The sequence below is a fragment of the Schistocerca cancellata genome, chromosome 2 (genome assembly GCF_023864275.1).
Source record: "Schistocerca cancellata isolate TAMUIC-IGC-003103 chromosome 2, iqSchCanc2.1, whole genome shotgun sequence".
Taxonomy (NCBI): Eukaryota; Metazoa; Arthropoda; class Insecta; order Orthoptera; family Acrididae; genus Schistocerca; species Schistocerca cancellata.
The window spans coordinates 753,029,916-753,051,399 of NC_064627.1; the positions used below are offsets into that span (position 1 = coordinate 753,029,916).

The window sequence follows — 21,484 nt, forward strand, 5'->3', positions numbered from 1 at the left end:
AAGACACTATCCATTCCGTTCAACTGCTCTTCCAAGTCCTTTGCTGTCTCTGATATAATTACAATGTCATCGGCGAACCTCAAAGTTTTTATTTCTTCTCAATGGATTTTAATACCTACTCCGAATTTTTCTTTTGTTTCCTTCACTGCTTGCTCAATATACAGATTGAATATCATTGGGGAGAGGCTACAACCCTGTCTTACTCCCTTCCCAACCACTGCTGCCCTTTCATGTCCCTCAACTCTTGTAACTGCCATCTGGTTTCTGTACAAATTGTAAATAGCCTTTCGCTCCCTGTATTTTACCCCTGCCACCTTCAGAATTTGAAAGAGAGTATTCCAGTCAACATTGTCAAAAGCTTTCTCTAAGTCTACAAAGGCTAGGTCGCCATCATCATTTAACCATACAGTAATGCTGCATGCCCTCGGGAAAATTTACGGCCGTAGTTTCCCCTTGCTTTCAGCCGTTCGCAGTACCAGCAAAGCAAGGCCGTTTTGGTTATTGTTACAAGGCCAGATCAGTCAATCATCCAGACTGTTGCCCTTGCAATTATTGAAAAGGCTGCTGCCCCTCTTCAGGAACCACACGTTTGTCTGGCCTCTCAACAGATACCCCTCCGTTGTGGTTGCACCTACGGTACGGCTATCTGTATCGCTGAGGCACGCAAGCCTCCCCACCAACGGTAAGGTCCATGGTTCATGAGGGGGTGAAAAAAAAAGTAATGCATAGTGCTGCAGAAAATCTAAAAATTAGACCAAAATTATCAATGTCTAACACATAAAAACAACGATGTGCCAGGAAACGCCATTTCCCGCTGTAAGCGAGAAATCAGTCGAAAAATCACCGACAGTACAAATCAACCTATTCTTACGAACTGTTTTTCTATCTAACAGCAAATCAAAATGGTTCAAATGCCTCTGAGCACTATGGGACTTCACTGCTATGGTCATCAGTCCCCTAGAACGTAGAACTACTTAAACCTAACTAACCTAAGGACATCACACACATCCATGCCCGAGGCAGGATTCGAACCTGCGACTGTGGCGGTCGCGCCGTTCCAGCCTGTAGCGCCTAGAACCACTCGGCCACCACCGGCCGGCAAATCAAAATGTAAATAACTTAATTTCAGACCACTGATGATGCGAAACGCTTCTGGTAAAAAAATCACTCCTTTTTGGTAGTTACAACGACAGAACGAAAATACCCTCAAGAATTGTAAAGCAACTACGGACACTATGACCACACAAATGAAGAAATGAAATTAACTTAACCCTTAACGGTTAAAACCTAAAATTCCTCTAGTTACAGCTTAAAAGTTGCACAACGTGTAGGCCTAGCTGCAATAATAAATATAAGTTTCCATTGTAATTAGTCATCTCTTCCCTGGAATTCAGTAAAAAGGTTGCGCCTGCTCTCCATGGCAAAGAGATTTTAAGCCAGGAAGCACAGCAGTTAAATAAAGTCTCAAATTACTTTCAGCACAAAGTCCGTTTCTGTATTTATTTTACACAGGCATATGAAGAAAACAATTTTTCGCGAAAATATGTGGCTAAAAAGGCTTATATAGCCGTTATGACTTTATTCGTTAGCATAGGGAACTCCTTCAAACTTAATCAAAATAACTAGTTAATGACAAAGATTTATAACTTACCTGTAACTGAAAATCATAGAAAATTTCAAGAAGCTGCTGTTTTTCATTCACGCTTAATGTGGATTCTAAAATTGGCGATTCTTCGAAGGGACTGCGAATCCAATTGTTATTATTGGACATAGCAGGGAGATATTCTCTGAAGGTTTTTCCAAGTCCTTTCAAATGTTCTTGACTTTTTCTTCCAAAGGAAGATAATTTTCCACCAGGAAGTCGTAAGGGGTATCAAAGCACTCGGTTTGATTCTTCCTGAAACATTTTTTCCAAAAATTAAATTTTTTAGTCAATGATTCAATAGGTCCTGCACAGTACAAACTTTTATGTATGACCCCTGGAGAGGTAAGTTTAAACTGTTGCTTTTTGAGAAAATGTCCGCCAGATAAGCTAAGGTCTGAAGCCAAATTTCATCTTCCATACACATTGCTTTGTGAAAGGCGTAGCTGGCGAGGAAAACGTAAACTTAGTTTTTAAGCCCGTACAGTCTGGAAATAGTTCCATCTTGAGATAGCCACCTAACTTCAGTGTGAGACAATAAACCCTTATAAATGCTACCCATGTCGTCACAAAGCACTGCGAAGATGCGGGAATTTGTAGAGCGTGCCTTAATAAAATTAATTATTTTCACTGCAGCGTTCAGCACAGATTTCAGTTAATCGGGCATGCGTTTAGAAACAGAGCCGGGCTATGAACGCAACAATATGTCCAAGTAGCTTTCGGCGATACCTACTTCACTATGGCAACAAAGCCAGCATGGCACGCTCTCATAGATTTCGCACCGTCTGAACAAAATGCCTACACAGCGAGTCCAGTCTACTGAATTTTCGCCAAAATATTCGTCGGTTAACTTAAATCTAACTCCTCCTATAGTTCTCTCGTTTAAGGGTCTGCGGAATAGTAGCTTCTCTTCTACAGACAATTAATATGACGGACGAAAAGTAACAAAATGGCTAAATTGGTAACATAAGTCGATTCGTCAAGTTGAATCACAGAAGAAGGACTGGGTCGAGCTCATTCCACACTTCATTTTGGACATAATTTGACATACGGTTGATCATATTGTCGGACAATGGTACCATATTGATTTTTGATTTGTGGAAGATTCTCCAAGCATGCAGCGTAATACACCATTTATACATGGCTGCACTAAATCTTCAGCTATTGAATCTAGTTTTGCAGTTTTAGCAATTCCGTAGCTAATGCGGTAAGACGCTTCAAGAGCATTATTATTGTCACTGATTTCAGCCGATACAAAAGCAATTAAATCATTTTACCATTCGTTAGCCTTCCCTATAAAAAGAACCAGCAGATTTGTTTACGTGGGTGGGGTATTTAGTTTCTAAATGGCGTTGAAGTAGCGAAGGTTTCAGACTATTGTTAGTAAGAATGTCACCATAAACAACACACCGTGGTCTTGGATGATACTTGTCACCTATATACGAAAATTAAAATGTAATGCAATTATCATCTTACTTTCTTTCCTTTACACACGGTTCACTTTTGCCGGATTGAGACACATCACTACAAGCTATATGTTCCGTTGACATAACACTAACTTGTGATTTTAGTTAAATCCTATTTCCCTTTCAAACTTCCAATTTTCGACCAGTCATCTATTTTAATGTGAACAGAAACGTTTCTGATACGCAACTGACAACTTACTTGTTTGGTCTCGGTTATAGAAGGTGTTTTTTAATTTTTGCTAATAACCGAGTAAAAAACCGAAATATTAATTACCCATGGAAACAGTGCTAAAATTTTTCGTTTCTAAAAACCATTTTTTTAAAAAAGGAGTACATTTTATTCGTGAAATTTGCATTGGTTTGAAAAATTGCGTTGTTGTAGACAACTGGAAAAGTGATTCTTGCTATTTTAATAACAATGCCGGCAGAAACGATCAACTAACATACTGCATAAGAATTGGTATACGTAGCATTTCTAAGGCAACACTGTTCCTATTGCCGTACGTCGTGACCGAAGGCACACGTCTACGTGCAGTATGTAAGAAGTGGCCCCGCCTGATTTGTCTGCCATTTTTATGAAATAATAAAAGATGCCGGAAATTATGGTAATAGTAACAAATTAAAAATTTAACAACATTCAATTCATAGAATGAAATAAAAATGGAAAGTACCTGTAGCTGCGTGTGCCTACAAAATATGCCTTTGTCTACTTGCAGTCCTTGAAAACCGACAAATTAACACAAAAAACAGAGTTCTTTAACCTTGGTTTTCACCCTTTAACACCGACTATTCATAATGCGTAAATAGTGGTAAATCCCCGATTACAACATGATTTTTGAGCAGAGTTTCAAAAATTGGAATCAATAGGAGAATATGTGAATTTCTGTAGTATTCAATCACTTATCACTTTTCGAGAAAAGCAGCGCATCTAGAACGGTCTAAGTTTTGTTTTATTGCCTATTTAATTTAATATTTTGCTTCTATGTATCTTGAAAATAAGAGAGTCAAATTTTTTTCAATCTTTGTTCGAATTCGACGTTTATTACAGGAAATAATAAGAATAAAAAATTGAAAATCGGTTATTTCAGAAAAAGGTTACTTTGAGCGATTTTAACTGTCAGCTTAAAGTGCCGTGGAATAATTAATATAACCGGAAACCGTCGGTTTCAGCGATAACCGCTATCCCTACTTGCGGGTATACGCCAATCGCCAGTCCGATAACTCGCTCTTTAATATCTTTTTAAATTGTGACGAGTCGCTTTGAACATTTTCAGCGCAGCGCCCACTCCATGTAATACCTCTGCTTCATCCTGCGCGGCATCACGTAGTGTCGAGTTTTGTATTGGTTATGGCATGTTTCTTCCCAAACGCGCGACTGATATCATCTACTAATTTTGTACTCTGTGCTGTGAGTTTCTCATTAAAGTTAGATTTCTGGCTAACAGTTAATTCATTCAACTGCTGTGTACGTTAAGTGACATTTCCCTGCGGTGTATGGTGCGCAGTTTTTAGCTCGCCAATATCGTCCGATAACCTTTTTAGTGTTTCTGGTATTCCCTGATAAGCGTTTTTAATGTAGTCATTTCAGTACGGATTGCATAAAAAATCTTCATTAACAGTATCGGTTTATTGCTTCGCAAACTGTTCAAAATTTACTTTAATTGTTGCTTGGCAATACGATCAAAGTCAGTTCGCATTTGTTCCGGTTATTCCCTGGAAACACGCTCGAGAGCTGCGTTAGTGTGCACTGCTTGCTGTTGAGACAGTTTATTTAAATCTGTTGTTTCGCGTTCTTGTGCAAAGTGATGAAAATCAGACATGAACTGTACGGATTGCTGTCGTGCGGGTCGCTCAAAAGTCTTATCTATTTGTTCTGCTTGCTTCAATGTAAATATTTGGAAATTATCATTCATCGTTCACGATATTTGACAACTTATTAAACAATGCACTTAACGCATCTTGAGCAGCGCTCGTTTGCGGAATTTCATCCGTTAATTCAGATTGCTTATTATTCTCCTCTTGCACGTTATTTAAGTCTACATCAGACATTGTCGGATCGACCACATCGTCGCCATCGACGTTTGAACTGTTTTCAACATTGTCAAATACTACTACAGAATGACGGATTTTACTAAAACACGTCACCACACAATATATACAACTACTTTGTAGCAGTGGTGCACGGAAATACTAAATTAAGACACAACAAGATGGATACCTCTAACTGAAACATAAGATAGACAACCTCCATCCATCTTGTTCGCGTACAGCTCAATAGCAGCCATGTTGCTTCGACTTCCACCGCTAGTCATGAATTTTATAAACAATAATTTTCGTAATTAAAAAGATCTGGAATAATTGCAATGGCACATTTGAACCATGAGTTGTTTATAGCACTGTCTGAAAGTCGTAGCAACGCAAAAAATGCAAGCGTAGATAAGTGGTGCCCTTTTCTGATTTTTGTGCATTACGTCTTCATAATTTATACAATAATGTCGTTTACTTTTTTTTTAATCCCCAAGAAATCTTATAACGTGGATAACTTCTTCTTCTTCTTACAATTTTAGTCACAGTTTGTGTTTACATCAATGGCTTCCATCCACATAGTTACATGCAACACAACAAAACTTTATATAAATATACGTAATACAATTTTCATTTATCAAGCCCCACGCTGAGCTCCGTTGAAACGTTTCCCTCTCGAATTTATACTAAAGAGAAAAGGTCTAAGATATCACTATCATGTAAACTTTTCCCAGTACGTCACGCAGCATAAAAATACCGATTATTGTGTAGTTGCGTGACGGGTGAGAGAAACGTTCTAAGACGGCAATGAAATTAATGATGTAAATCATGTATTCACGTAATTATGAATTTGCCGACTATTAATATAGTGAGGCACGATACACTGACCCATTTAAGCTACTGCCGACGTCGTTGTTCAGGGGTACTGGACCGATCAACCTAACATAATTCTTAGGTTTAATATACCTAATGAATGAAAAGAAATAATCGGCAACTCGATTTAAGGGTGCTTCTGCTTAGCGATGTTACAGGTAACGAAAGAACACGAAACGTGTTCGGTCGTCCTATCTTCGAACAATTCGATATCAATCGTTCTTAACGGTCTCTGAAAATACTCTTACAAAGTTATGGTTACTATTATGAGACATTATCAGGTTTCATACTACAATTAAAGTCCGCTTAGACATTTAAAAATTATTTTTTTGTCTACAGATAATGTACATGTACTCTGTGCCTACTCTGTTAGCAGCCACATAAGAAAAGGCGCCACAGAATAGCGAAAGAAAATGAAATGACATAATTTTTTTAAAGCAAAAGATAAACAGATTTCGTTACAATTTGACCTCTTTAGCAAAAGTCTCTGACCAAATGATTTTATCGTGATTTTAATTACAAAACGTATTTTTACACAGAAAAACAACAACAGAAGTCGCTATATATCAGAATATTAATATGTTTCTATTGGTATTTTTCGTCTCAATCTTTAGACAGTCATGGAGTCACATGGACGTAATGTATAAATGTATTTCATGACTACCATATATAACGTTATACGCTTAACGACATTCCTACCTTTGGCATGGTAAGGCTCTTATCGTTTATTGGCTTCATACATTGATATTGTCTCGGTGCACTAGTAGTCTACACCTTTCTTTGGTCCATTTGGTCTTTATCCAATTTTTATTTCTATAGTTTCTGCTGTTTCCTGCATTTTAATAGTGGACTACCGCTTTTAGCACGCTAATTGCAGTTGCCTGCTCGCTATGACTTGTTAAAAACAACATGTGAGTATTCTTCGAGTATTGCTGTACAATACTGATTTTTAGTACCCTTCTTTTCTTCAGACAATATTTTAAGAATTATTTGTAAAAATTTTTTTTGTTATTAATTTTGTATCACCTGAGGGTGCGTCTTCAATCGACGCGAAACCGATGGCGACTTTTGAGAAAAAGTATTTTACAACCAGTGCGGATCATTTTATTCACAATGTCCCGTCTCGGGCGCCGTACTGAAAAGAGATGACCTACACGTGACGTAGGTAACGTTCTTCCATCACTTTGGTCTACGTTCGTACGAGCGTTCAAAATATCTGACATACTTGATATTGCTCTGCACGTTCGGAAAGACCCCCGGGCGTGTGTTTTACACGCTATGACGTCAGAAACTCGGCATGCTCAACACTGACCTTCGAGTGCTTGTAACAAGGTTTATCATATGACTCCAAAAGCTATCTGGTGCTGTAAAAGCTGTACAGGTGCGTGACGTGCTGCAGTGTGATAAACCGTTCGTTATATAATGTGACACTTAAGTACTCACCTAAAAATAATCGCAGGTAAAGTCCGCCCCCTCCCCTACTGCATTCATTACCGCTAGCAGTTTAGGGCACTAGTATAAATAAGCTCTCTTTTCGCAGCCGACCTGCTATTGTGCTGTCTACTAGTACGGGAGGAGCTGACGCCTGACATGAGCTCCACCTCAGCACTGTCACGAGAGGAATGTCGCAAGATCGTAAAGAGGCACCTGCAGAGGGACGACTTCGAGTTGGCATGGTTTGCAGTGGCTCCCCTTAGCACAAACATGAAGGGCTTCATGGGCGATCACCTGAAACTGCGTGCATCGGTGTCACTAGGCGACAAGGAAAGCCGAGGGGCGAAGACCATCGAACTGCAGTTCTTCGTGAAGTCGGTGCCTCTGGATGACGCCTACAGGAGGAGTTTCGCTATGGCGTCTGTGGCCTACCAGAAGGAGGTCCTGTACTACGGCGATCTCCTTAGGGACGTGCAGAAACACCTGCGCTGCTCGGAGTACGAGGCTGCTACGTACCTGGGCACCGTCCCTAAGTGCTACTACTTGCGGCCGGACTTGCTGGTGTTGGAGGATCTGGATTTGGCCGGCTTTCGCGTGTTGGACCCCATGAAGCCACTGGACGTCCACCAGTGCGAGTGCGTGCTGAAGGCGCTGGCGCGACTCCACGCCACGTCCATCGTGTTCGAGGAGCGAGAGGGCCAGCTACTGGCCGACAAGTACCCGCTTCTTGGGCACGAGACACTCTATCGGTGGGAGCCGGACTCGCAACTTTACCTCGCACAAGTCGCCAGCCGCCGCGCTACACACATTTTGCTGGACCTCGTACCTCGCTTCGCACCGGGCACGCCTCATAACGAAAAGCTACACAGCCTCCTTGACACTGTTATGGAATCAATCTACGAACTCTTGAAACCGAGTGACAAGTAAGTCGTCGTCAAAAAGGTGTAGCTGTAGTATAGATCGTTTCATAGAGTGTGTTTGTAACTGCTGTAAATTCTGAGCTGCGTCATGAGGTAAGTATTGAGCCAAAAGTAATGCAACGTTCATAACTTCTTCACTAATTCCTAAACATAGTTTAAAAAACATATAGCTACAGTAGCTCTAAAATTACTGCTAGTCTCCGTTAAAAACGATGTATCATTGAACTCAACTCTGGATTCCTCTTAATCAAATGGTTCAAATGGCTCTGAACACTATGGGACTTAATGTCTGAGGTCATCAGTCCCCTAGAACTTAGAACTACTTAAACCTAGCTAACCTAAGAACATCACACGCATTCATGCCCGAGGCAGGATTCGACCCTGCGACCGTAGCGGTCGCGCGGTTCCAGACTGAAGCGCCTAGGACCGCTCGGCCACACCGGCCGGCTCCTCTTAACCAGTTGTGCATTCTCACAACCACATTTTCGTCTACTTTCTCCTTAGTTGTGTCACCAAATTTGTCCTTGTAGTTTGTCCTTCATAGGAACAAACATGTAGTCAGAGAGAACCAACATCTGGCTATACGTTGGATATACCACATTCCAACACAATTTTCCGATAATCTATAACAGATAGGCAACTCATTCTTACAAATGAAGTGACGGTGTATTACTTAATAGAGAACTGTCATCGAAATGCATTAGGAGCAGCAGACGTGTTACTAACATAGGTGTAGATGCTGCAATCCTTGTAACGGTTGCAGTAATTGCAAGATATCGATTATCGACTGAAGAGGTGCTCTGTACAGGGTTATTACAAATGATTGAAGCGATTTCACAGCTCTACAATAACTTTATTATTTGAGATATTTTCACAATGCTTTGCACACACATACAAAAATTCAAAAAGTTTTTTTAGGCATTCACAAATGTTCGATATGTGCCCCTTTAGTGATTCGGCAGACATCAAGCCGATAATCAAGTTCCTCCCACACTCGGTGCAGCATGTCCCCATCAATGAGTTCGAAAGCATCGTTGATGCGAGCTCGCAGTTCTGGCACATTTCTTGGTAGAAGAGGTTTAAACACTGAATCTTTCACATAACCCCACAGAAAGAAATCGCATGGGGTTAAGTCGGGAGAGCGTGGAGGCCATGACATGAATTGCTGATCATGATCTCCACCACTACCTATCCATCAGTTTTCCAATCTCTTGTTTAAGAAATGCCGAACATCATGATGGAAGTGTGGTGGAGCACCATCCTGTTGAAAGATGAAGTCGGCGCTGTCGGTCTCCAGTTGTGGCATTAGCCAATTTTCCAGCATGTCCAGATACACGTGTCCTGTAACGTTTTTTTCGCAGAAGAAAAAGGGGTCAACCGTTTCTTCGCTCACTGCAGGCCGACCCGTTGATTTCCCCTTACAAAGGCATCCAGAAGCTTTAAACTGCGCATACCATCGCCGAATGGAGTTAGCAGTTGGTGGATCTTTGTTGAACTTCGTCCTGAAGTGTCGTTGCACTGTTATGACTGACTGATGTGAGTGCATTTCAAGCACGACATACGCTTTCTCGGCTCCTGTCGCCATTTTGTCTCACTGCGCTCTCGAGCGCTCTGGCGGCAGAAACCTGAAGTGCGGCTTCAGCCGAACAAAACTTTATGAGTTTTTCTACGTATCTGTAGTGTGTCGTGACCATATGTCAATGAATGGAGCTACAGTGAATTTATGAAATCGCTTCAATCATTTGTAATAGCCCTGTATATTCTGCGTAAATACAAACATCACTTTTTCTACATCCCACTTCATAAATCGTTAGACGGTAATGCTTTTCAGTTTCGTTTAGAATACGACACTGGGTCTCCAGCAAGGCAATTACATTTTTTGGAGAACATTTTGTGAATTTATTTCGGCTTTGTTCAAAGCAAACTTCATCCTCATTGGCAGAGGTTCTTTCGCGGTAGAAGTCAATTACGTCAACGGCCGAAGCATATGTGATTAAGCCTCTTACCAGTGTAATAAATATTAAGAGTAGTATAAAAACTTCTAGTTGGATATCAATGGAACAATCTCAGTTTTAAATGAATTTCTATTCCGTAATTTTTTAATGTAGGAATTAAATTGCGTAGCACAGTTGAGTTTAACATTAGTAAGCTGACTATCGTATCTCATGCACCGATGTAGCTACGATACCGGTGCTTACATTTCATCTTCAGCAGCTTTTGCCTCTTTGCCTAGAAAACTCAGGTCATTGGTGTTGTTTGGTTTACGTTCTTCCACCAGTACGCTGAAAGAATGCTGCTTACCAGCTTAAATGCTTGGAAGTTATCAAAAAGACAACCAAGAAATATCATACGTAGATCCTACGACGGACATTAATTGTTTTAAAGCTGCATGTGTTTAAGCTAATTTCCTGCATTTTCATCACCAAGATTAGTATTGCCATACTCATCAAAACAAAAAACAAACTTAGATCCATTTATACTGATATATATTTACAAGAAGCGTATTTTTTAAATTTTTTATTGGAAGTTGACTTCCTTTCAGTTTCTAGAAGTTAATAATCGTGTTATTCTGATTTTTATAGAGTGATGCAGTTACAATTTGTGAATTTATTCGCAGAGAACCACTCAGTTCATATGCAGATTTCGTTTACCATGCCTTCTGCTGGTTGTCTCATTAATACCTTTATGGTGGTGGTATCGTCGCCCTAAAGACCTTCCCTTTTTTGCAATACAAGACAATATTTTTACAAATACTTACTATAGGAAGTACAATTCGATTTCGGATCTTATGCAGAACACAAATGTTCTTGACATTTCTGATGTGATGTTTCTTACGCAAAAAGACAGTACACATCACACATTGAGTTAAATACCGCAAATCTATAAATATTCGCTTACATACAGTCTACAAAAAACAATTCAGACTATGGGTTATTTTTATTTTGAAGTATGGCTTGGTAGAATGGGAGAGCTAACGCGAACGAAATGTATCGTAACACATACAGTGAGTGTTCAGATACGTGGACTTTTCACTTTGAACATTGTCTCTAGAATGGTAAATATACTAATATGAACATGTAAAAGCCAATGGAAACCTTATATTCAGTTTATTCTTTAAATTAAAGACAATACATTAACATGTTCAAGGAGTTCATCTATAAACCCTATCTATTCCTAATGTGTAAGAAGCATTTCTACTTCCAACAAAATCACTGATGAGTATTAAGCTGGCGGTGAGGTATATGTCGTGCCTACAGTGTCCACATTCTACACTTAATTACGGATGTACACTGAATCCTAGTGTATCTGTGTGCCCCGTTTGGTAAAGACCAAATTTTGTACGAAACTAATAAATGTATTGTATGAGCACTGCAACAACATAAATGAAATGAAAGTTCTCGGTTCAAAACCCTCTCAGGCCACAATGGTCTCCGTAAATCCCTTGAGGTTAATGTTGGGATCCCACTTCAGAACGACCACAGCTGGTTGTCGTGTACCCCGTTATCCAACTGGTCTAGCAATCACAGTCAGACAGCGATGACTTTGCAGATTCTGTTAAGGATGCTCTTTAGCTCGATAACGTAAACCGATCCTTCAGTGACGTCATAGATTATCAAGAGACCTCGTTCGATTGTATAGGGTGATTCAGCTGCCCATTACGATGTCGTTTTATCCAATCCGCAATATTTAACTGGCGTTCGTGAACCACGCTCGAAATTTCCATATTCTCTCTCGCGCTATGCGCAAGCTGTTGGTCCTACAGAAAAAAATGAACAGGACTTTTTTTGTAGGAAGTTTAATGTAGTAAAATTTTATAATGGGTTACATTTCCGTTTTAGGCCGTAGTTTTCGAGTTATTCACGAAAAACTTACAAAAGTGACCTTCAAGCCCACCTCCACCCCCACAATGATCTCTCACGGCACGATTTGTAGTATGTTGTTCACGGTACTCCCTCCCCAACAACTGAACAAAAATTTGCAACTGCACGTATCGTTTCCCACATTCGACCCTTTTTGGTCTTCATTGACTAGCTAAGATTACGCTTAGTCGAACACTTACAAATTGTAAAACTGAGGTTTCCGTCAATTTTATCTAACTATTTTGTGAACTTTAACAGTATAACATAAAAAATTACATTGTGTTCGTCAGACCTTCTGACTACGAAACTAGAGTGCTTGTAAGAGTTAAGTTCGGATTGAATTGTCAACGTTAGCATATCGTTTACAAAAGTCGTTTTTCTTTCGTTTTTTGTTTTTCTTTCATTACTTGTTTTTCTTTCATTATTCTCATTGACATTTTAAATTAATGTTGTTAACGAGATAGCCGACTATGCTGGTGACGTAATTGTCCAATCAATAGAGACCAAAAAAGGTCGAATATTGGGAATAGATCGTGTAGTCGGAAATTTTTGTACAATGGAAGGAGGGAGTGCCATGAGCATCATACTAGAAATCCTGATTGGTGACGGGCGGGTGAAGGGGTGGAGGTGCGTATGAAGGTTTTTGCACATGTTTCTTGAATGACTTGAAAACCTTGGACTCCAGCAAACACGAATTCCAGTACAAAATTAACTACATTGAATTTCCTGTTCCTTTTCTCTATAGAAATAATAGTTAGCGCATAGCGAGCGAGAGAATATGAAAAACACGCCTGTGTTTTATGAAAGCCAGATAGAACATTGCAGGCTGCATAAAACGACATCGGCAGGGGCAACTGAATCACCATACAAAAGCCGTAAGAGTACAATTTTATTCTTAAAAAAATAATAAATAAAATAAAAAAAAGACGCCCAGAAAAAATTCAGGAGGAAAACGAATATCGCGGAGGGTGATTAATAGCGGACTCTGCAGTCCATCAAACAGAAACCCACGATTAGAGCTCGAACGACTTCTGCTGAGGTACTTATACTTTCATTCCTTTATTGATAAATACATTGTCAAAGAACGAAGCAAAAGACGCCAGAAATATTTAAAAACTGAATAATAAAACAGAAAACTCATAATTCAGCCTTAGCTTACGTTACAGCTTTAAAAATCACCTCTCTGATATTGCTGAAGGGAGACATTGACTCTCTTGCACAAAGGAAGTGTCATCCTCTAAATGCATTTTTATGCTTTATCCGAGCTATTTTTAGAAGCTCGCACAGGTTAGTGCCTTTTCATTCTAAGGATAAGTATTGTGGTGCAAGACACGTTGGGAGTGGAGGTGGCGGAAAGTTGTGTTAGCGTAAATCCTTTACAAGGTTAACATACGTTTATTAATACAACAACAATAAAACTCAACAAACCTGAACGCGTACACAGGATGATCATAAGCAAATAATACAGCGCTCAATTTATAAAAGCCAACTTACTACAGCACAGTATAACAATGGATAAGATTTGCTGCCCCTAAACATATCTTCAGCTTTACAATATAGAGGGGCAAAACAATGTTGGTGTTGTTGTTGTGGTCTTGAGTCCTGAGACTGGTTTGATGCAGCTCTCCATGCTACTCTATCTTGTGCAAGCTTCTTCATCTCCCAGTACCTACTGCAACCTACAACCTTCTGAATCTGCTTGGTGTATTCATCTCTTGGTCTCCCTCTACGATTTTTACCCTCTACGCTGCCCTCCAATACTAAATTGGTGATCCCTTGATGCCTCAGAACATGTCCTACCAACCGATTCCTTCTTCTAGTCGAGTTGTGTCACAAACTTCTCTTCTCCCCAATCCTATTCAACACCTCCTCATTAGTTATGTGATCCACCCATCTAATCTTCAGCATTCTTCTGTAGCACCACATTTCGAAAGCTTCTATTCTCTTCTTTTCTAAACTATTTGTCGTCCATGTTTCACTTCCATACATGGCTACACTCCATACAAATACTTTCAGAAACGACTTCCTACACTTAAATCTATACTCGATGTTAACAAATTTCTCTTCTTCAGAAACGCTTTCCTTGCCATTGCCAGTCTACATTTTATATCCTCTCTACTTCGACCATCATCAGTTATTTTGCTCCCCAAATAGCAAAATTCCTTTACTACTTTAAGTGTCTCATTTCCTAATCTAATTCCCTCAGCATCACTCGACTTAATTCGACTACATTCCATTATCTTCGTTTTGCTTTTGTTGATGTTCATCTTATATCCCCCTTTCAAGACACTGTCCATTCCGTTCAACTACTCTTCCAAGTCCTTTGCTGTCTCTGGCAGAATTACAATGTCATCGGCGAACCTCAAAGTTTTTATTTCTTCTCCATGGATTTTAATACCTACTCCGATTTTTCTTTTGTTTCCTTCACTGCTTGCTCAATATACAGATTGAATAACATCGAGGAGAGGCTACAACCCTGTCTCACTCCCTTCCCAACCTCTGCTTCCCTTTCATGCCCCTCAACTCTTATAACTGCCATTTGGTTTCTATACAAATTGTAAATAGCCTTTCGCTCCCTGTATTTTACCCCTGCCACTTTCAGAATTTGAAAGAGTGTAATCCAGTCTGCATTGTCAAAAGCTTTCTCTAAGTCTACTAATGCCAGAAACGTAGGTTTGCCTTTCCTTAATCTAGCTTCTAAGATAAGTAGTAGGGTCAGTATTGCCTCACGTGTTCCAATATTTCTACGGAATCCAAACTGATCTTCCCCTATGTCGGCTTCTACTAGTTTTTCCATTCGTCTGTAAAGAATTCGCGTTAGTATTTTGCAGCCGTGACTTATTAAACTGATAGTTCGGTAATTTTCATACCTGTCAACACCTGCTTTCTTTGGGATTGGAATTATTATATTCTTCTTTAAGTCTGTGGGTATTTCACCTGTCGCATGCATCTTGCTCACCAGATGGAAGAGTTTTGTCAGGACTGGCTCTCCCAAGGCCGTCAATAGTTCTAATGGAATGTTGTCTACTCCCTGGGCCTTGTTTCGACTCAGGTCTTTCAGTGCTCTGTCAAACTCTTCACGCAGTATCAGTATCATTAATAATAGAGCAACTGTAAAGGGGCAACAAGAATAACTCCAATAATCAAATCTTAACCCCAAACACAGTATCTCAAAGCATACGCCATCAGAAGCCGACACCCAAAACTAAAACAACTAATTAACAAGAGTATCGAGCATAATTAACAGAACAAACAACAAGTTATCCACTGCTGGCCACAGCCGACAGTAAATGAGAGCGCAGTTCAATAAACGCCAGTAGTAAAACAGATCGAAATCTCTTAAATCGCATTGAGCAGTGAAATACATAATTTCAGGTTCTAAAACACTTGCCCCTTCAGCGGCCTCGCCGTGGTGCAGTGTGATTTCTCGCGCAATTTAATTTGGTCCAACCACACACCGTCGTCTGCATTAGAAAATTTTGCACTGGACACAACCGGCACAACGTTCCTTCACCGTCTCAGCGAAACACACGCCGCGGCGATCTCCTAGTTGGACAGCCCTAGCTGCCGTGCCTTCTTCACTCTCGCAGCTCTACGCTGAGGCCCCACTGGTGACGACAGCAACCGCCCCGTCCTGCTAATATAACGGGCCGCTACCACCGCAAACTCTGAGCCAGCCACGCAAGGACGTAAACAAGAGCGGGCGGCGTGTCTCCCTTGGCCCGACGTCGCTCTCGTCCGCTGCTACCCAGGAACCCTGGCTCCAGGCTATGTTGCCGTTTGGCTGCCGTCCACCAGACTGCTCATCGCTGTGGGAGTTCCTACCTCCACACCTCGCTGCAGCCACAGCCAAATAAATAGTCACGACCAGTGGCGGCCGCTGAAGCATTCCATTTGGTGGTGCAAAAAAAAAAAAAAAAATAGTTTGGTAGCATCGAATGTATTACGGAATTTTGTCGATAATTCATATATTTCACAAAATATTATATCAAACTAAACGTATAGAGAAACAGAAATAAACACTTATTACAACAGCGCTCTTCTTATGCACAGTTAGAGATTGATATATTCCTGTAGAACATGATAGCAAGTGTTTGTATGAGAGAGAGAGACAGAAGTTGCTTTAGCTATCTTTTTCGCATGTCTGCATGAGATATACAACGTAACACTAACTCCGAAAAACTCTCTCGCACACACACAAATGCACACGCGCACACACATATCAATAGCACAGTTCTTCACTCCTCGCAGGGTATGTTCGGTCACTTAAACGTGGCCGGCCGCTTCAGTCCGGAACCGACCTGCCGCTACGGTCGCAGGTTCGAATCCTGCCTCGGGCATGGATGTGTGTGATGTCCTTAGGTTATTTAGGTTTAAGTAGTTCTAAGTCTATGGGACTGATGAGCTCAGATGTTAAGTCCCATAGTGCTTAGAGTCATTTGAACCATTTGAACTTAAACGTGGCAGTCATAAGCAGGGGGTGTTGGTTAAGATACCGGCGGAGATCGGGCCTGTAACTACCACGTAACGACGCCACCAACCTCAGCTAACGATTGCGCTCTAGCCGTTACCAAATGATTTATGTGCTCCGCTTTGCTTTGAGTTGAGCTTGCTGGTTGTTTCCTTTTCTTAAATGGCTCTGAGCACTATGCGACTTAACTTCTGAGGTCATCAGTCGCCTAGAACTTAGAACTAATTAAACCTAACTAACCTAAGGACATCACACACATCCATGCCCGAGGCAGGATTCGAACCTGCGACCGTAGCGGTCCCTCGGCTCCAGACTGTTCCTTTTCTTATTTTGAAATGAGTGCAGAGAGCAATCTTGCTCTGTCACAGGGTTCGAATATGACTCTCACAACACCAGATGGAATCAGCGATCCGTATGTACATTATTACATAAGTACTGTTTTCCCAGGAGCACGGAACACGGGCCAGCCCTGTGAGAGGGAGGCGTGGCTTCTCCCCCCACTCCACTCTTGTTCCCTCGACAGCCAAGACTCCTCGTTTGTTTTACGTTCGCGGCTGACTATCAGAAAAGTGTCCGCTACGACATGAGTGCTAGTACGAGAAATAACAGAGCATGTATAAATTATTCGAACTTGTAATCTGGATTTTGCGAAGCAAATTTAATGAAATTACCAATGTTTAAAAATAAAAGCATTGTACTCACCAAAAGCAGCGACGCCATGACTTTAGGAAGACAGCTTCAAAATAATTAGTAGGAACGATATTGTAAATAGATTCATCGCTCCTTCTTGTGGGGAATAAACCTGTCATCTCAGATTGAAATGTTCAGTTTTACACACTAACGACTTTTCACAGGAAAGCATCCTTAAGGCACTCATTCTTCTTTCATGGTGTTTCGTAGGAACGTTTTAATTCTCTTGAGCATTGAAAAGCACCGCCCAGGTTCTGAGGTCGAGATAGGCGTCGTGATTAGCAGTTTCAAAATTGTGACAGTCTCGTCGTCGAATGTGTCACGAAGTTCATCCTCTAGAATCAGCGAGAGAAATGCAACTGCTCTCAACTCAGGCCTAGCTTAGAAGAAGCGAATCGCACCCTTCAACTTTCTTTTTTCCAGAAAAGTTCGTGTCTTTAATTTCAAGGTATTTGTCAGGAATATCTGTGATGTGTTTGTCAAACTGATTTACTTCAAATAAGCTGGCTGCAATGAGGTGTCCAATGAACTGAAAATGTAATTATATTTCAGAAAGGAAGGCATCGCACACTTCCAAAGCATCTCTTTTTTGGGGCCCATCAAGAATCTGTGGCTTCTTGGTGGGCATCGTTTCACCATTTTCGAAACTAATCTTGTTAAGCATGGAATAAATGTCATCTCTGATGTTTTGGATTACCGCTTCAATGTTCTGGTTGTACTGCGTTGCTGTGGTCGGTTCGGTTATCTTCTTCTGAAACTGATTAAAAAGTACGTCTTATAGAAAAATGATAGCCAGAAAATGACTTGGTTATCACGCCGTCTTTGTACGAATCAGCTTTTTCAACAATAGGAGATGCTCACGCTTGTTTCAGTGACTTCCATAACAGTAATACGATTTTTCCCTGTTTTCAAAAACGTCTTTTACTGCTCGTGAATGGCAATTCCATCTCATCACACACACGGCTTCCCCCCATGAACCATGGACCTTGCCGTAGGTGGGGAGGCTTGCGTGCCTCAGCGATACAGATAGCCGTACCGTAGGCGCAACCACAACGGAGGGGTATCTGTTGAGAGGCGAGACAAACGTGTGGTTCCTGAAGAGGGGCAGCAGCCTTTTCAGTAGTTGCAAGGGTAACAGTCTGGGTGATTGACTGATCTGGCCTTGTAACAATAACCAAAACGGCCTTGCTGTGCTGGTACTGCGAACGGCTCAAAGCAAGGGGAAACTACGGCCGTAATTTTTCCCGAGGGCATGCAGCATTACTGTATGGTTAAATGATGATGGCGTCCTCTTAGGCAAAATATTCCGGAGGTAAAATAGTCCCCCATTCGGATCTCCGGGCGGGGACTACTCAGGAGGACGTCGTTATCAGGAGAAAGAAAACTGGCATTCTACGGATCGGAGCGTGGAATGTCAGATCCCTTAATCAGGCAGGTAGGTTAGAAAATTTAAAAAGGGAAATGGATAGGTTAAAGTTAGATATAGTGGGAATTAGTGAAGTTCGGTGGCAGGAGGAACAAAACTTCTGGTCAGGTGACTACAGGGTTATAAACACAAAGTCAAATAGGGGTAATGCAGGAGTAGGTTTAATAATGAATACGAAAATAGGAACGCGGGTAAGCTACTACAAACAGCATAGTGAACGCATTATTGTGGCAAAGATAGATACGAAGCCCACACCTACCACAGTAGTACAAGTTTATATGCCAACTAGCTCTGCAGATGACGAAGAAATTGAAGAAATGTATGATGAAATGAAAGAAATTATTCAGATAGTGAAGGGAGACGAAAATTTAATAGTCATGGGTGACTGGAATTCGAGTGTAGGAAAAGGGAGAGAAGGAAACATAGTAGGTGAATATGGATTGGGGCTAAGAAATGAAAGAGGAAGCCGCCTGGTAGAATTTTGCACAGAGCACAACTTAATAATAGCTAACACTTGGTTTAAGAATCATGATAGAAGGTTGTATACATGGAAGAACCCTATAGATACTAAAAGGTATCAGATAGATTATATAATGGTAAGACAGAGATTTAGGAACCAGGTTCTAAATTGTAAGACATTTCCAGGGGCAGATGTGGAATCTGACCACAATCTATTGGTTATGACCTGTAGATTAAAACTGAAGAAACTGCAAAAAGGTGGGAACTTAAGGAGATGGGACCTGGATAAACTGAAAGAACCAGAGGTTGTACAGAGTTTCAGGGAGAGCATAAGGGAACAATTGACAGGAATGGGGGAAATAAATACAGTGGAAGAAGAATGGGTCGCTTTGAGGGATGAAGTAGTGACGCAGCAGAGGGCCAAGTAGGTAAAAAGACGAGGGCTAGTAGAAATTCTTGGGTAACAGAAGAAATATTGAATTTAATTGATGAAAGGAGAAAATATAAAAATGCAGTAAATGAAGCAGGCCAAAAGGAATACAAACGTCTCAAAAATGAGATCGACAGGAAGTGCAAAATGGCTAAGCAGGGATGGCTAGAGGACAAATGTAAGGATGTAGAGGCTTATCTCACTAGGGGTAAGATAGATACTGCCTACAGGAAAATTAAAGAGACCTTTGGAGATAAGAGAACCACTTGTATGAACATCAAGAGCTCAGATGGAAACCCAGTTCTAAGCAAAGAAAGGAAACCAAAAGGTGGAAGGAGTATATAGAGGGTCAATACAAGGGTGATGTACTTGAGGACAATATTATGGAAATGGAAGAGGATGTAGATGAAGATGAAATGGGAGATACGATACTGCGTGAAGAGTTTGACAGAGCACTGAAAGACCTGAGTCGAAACAAGGCCCCCGGAGTAGACAACATTCCATTGGAACTACTGACGGCCTTGGGAGAGCCAGTCCTGACAAAACTCTACCATCTGGTGAGCAAGATGTATGAAACAGGCGAAATACTCTCAGACTTCAAGAAGACTATAATAATTCCAATCCCAAAGAAAGCAGGTGTTGACAGATGTGAAATTACCGAACAATCAGTTTAATAAGCCACAGTTGCAAAATACTAACGCGAATTCTTTACAGACGAATGGAAAAACTAGTAGAAGCCAACCTCGGCAATACTGACCTTACGACTTATCTTAGAAGAAAGATTAAGGAAAGGCAAATCTACGTTTCTAGCAGTTGTAGACTTAGAGAAAGCTTTTGACAATGTTGACTGGAATACTCTCTTTCAAATTCTAAAGGTGACAGGGGTAAAAAACAGGGAGCGAAAAGCTATTTACAATTTGTACAGAAACCAGATGGCAGTTATAAGAGTCGAGGGACATGAAAGGGAAGCAGTGGTTGGGAAGGGAGTAAGACAGGGTTGTAGCCTCTCCCCGATGTTATTCAATCTGTATATTGAGCAAGCAGTGAAGCTAACAAAAGAAAAATTCGGAGTAGGTATTAAAATCCATGGAGAAGAAATAAAAACTTTGAGGTTCGCCGATGACATTGTAATTCTGTCAGAGACAGCAAAGGACTTGGAAGAACAGTTGAATGGAATGGACAGTGTCTTGAAAGGAGGATATAAGATGAACAGCAGCAAAAGCAAAACGAGGATAATGGAATGTAGTAGAATTAAGTCGGGTGATGCTGAGAGAATTAGATTAGGAAATGAGACACTTAAAGTAGTAAAGGAATTTTGCTATTTGGGGAGCAAAATAACTGATGATGCTCGAAGTAGAGAGGATATAAAATGTAGACTGGCAATGGCAAGGAAAGCGTTTCTGACGAAGAGAAATTTGTTAACATCGAGTATAGATTTAAGTGTCAGGAAGTCATTTCTGAAAGTATTTGTATGGAGTGTAGCCATGTATGGAAGTGAAACATGGACGGTAAATAGTTTGGACAAGAAGAGAATAGAAGCTTTCGAAATGTGGTGCTACAGAAGAATGCTGAAGATTATATGGGTAGATCACATAACTAATGAGGAAGTATTGAATAGGATTGGGGAGAAGAGAAGTTTGTGGCACAACTTGACCAGAAGAAGGGATCGGTTGGTAGGACATGTTCTGAGGCATCAAGGGATCACCAATTTAGTATTGGAGGGCAGCGTAGAGGGTAAAAATCGTAGGGGGAGACCAAGAGATGAATGCACTAAGCAGATTCAGAAGG

General features: G+C 40.8%; 1 protein-coding gene across 1 annotated transcript in view; it reads left to right on the forward strand.

The window, feature by feature from the left end:
• The first annotated feature begins 7,579 nt into the window (after window positions 1-7,579).
• LOC126162571 (uncharacterized) overlaps window positions 7,580-21,484 on the forward strand; it is a 35,331-nt gene continuing 21,426 nt past the window's right edge. Inside the window, exon 1 of the mRNA XM_049919162.1 lies at window positions 7,580-8,363. Coding sequence (XP_049775119.1) covers window positions 7,597-8,363 — 767 coding nt within the window. The 5' untranslated portion in view covers window positions 7,580-7,596. The remainder of the gene's footprint in view (window positions 8,364-21,484) is intronic.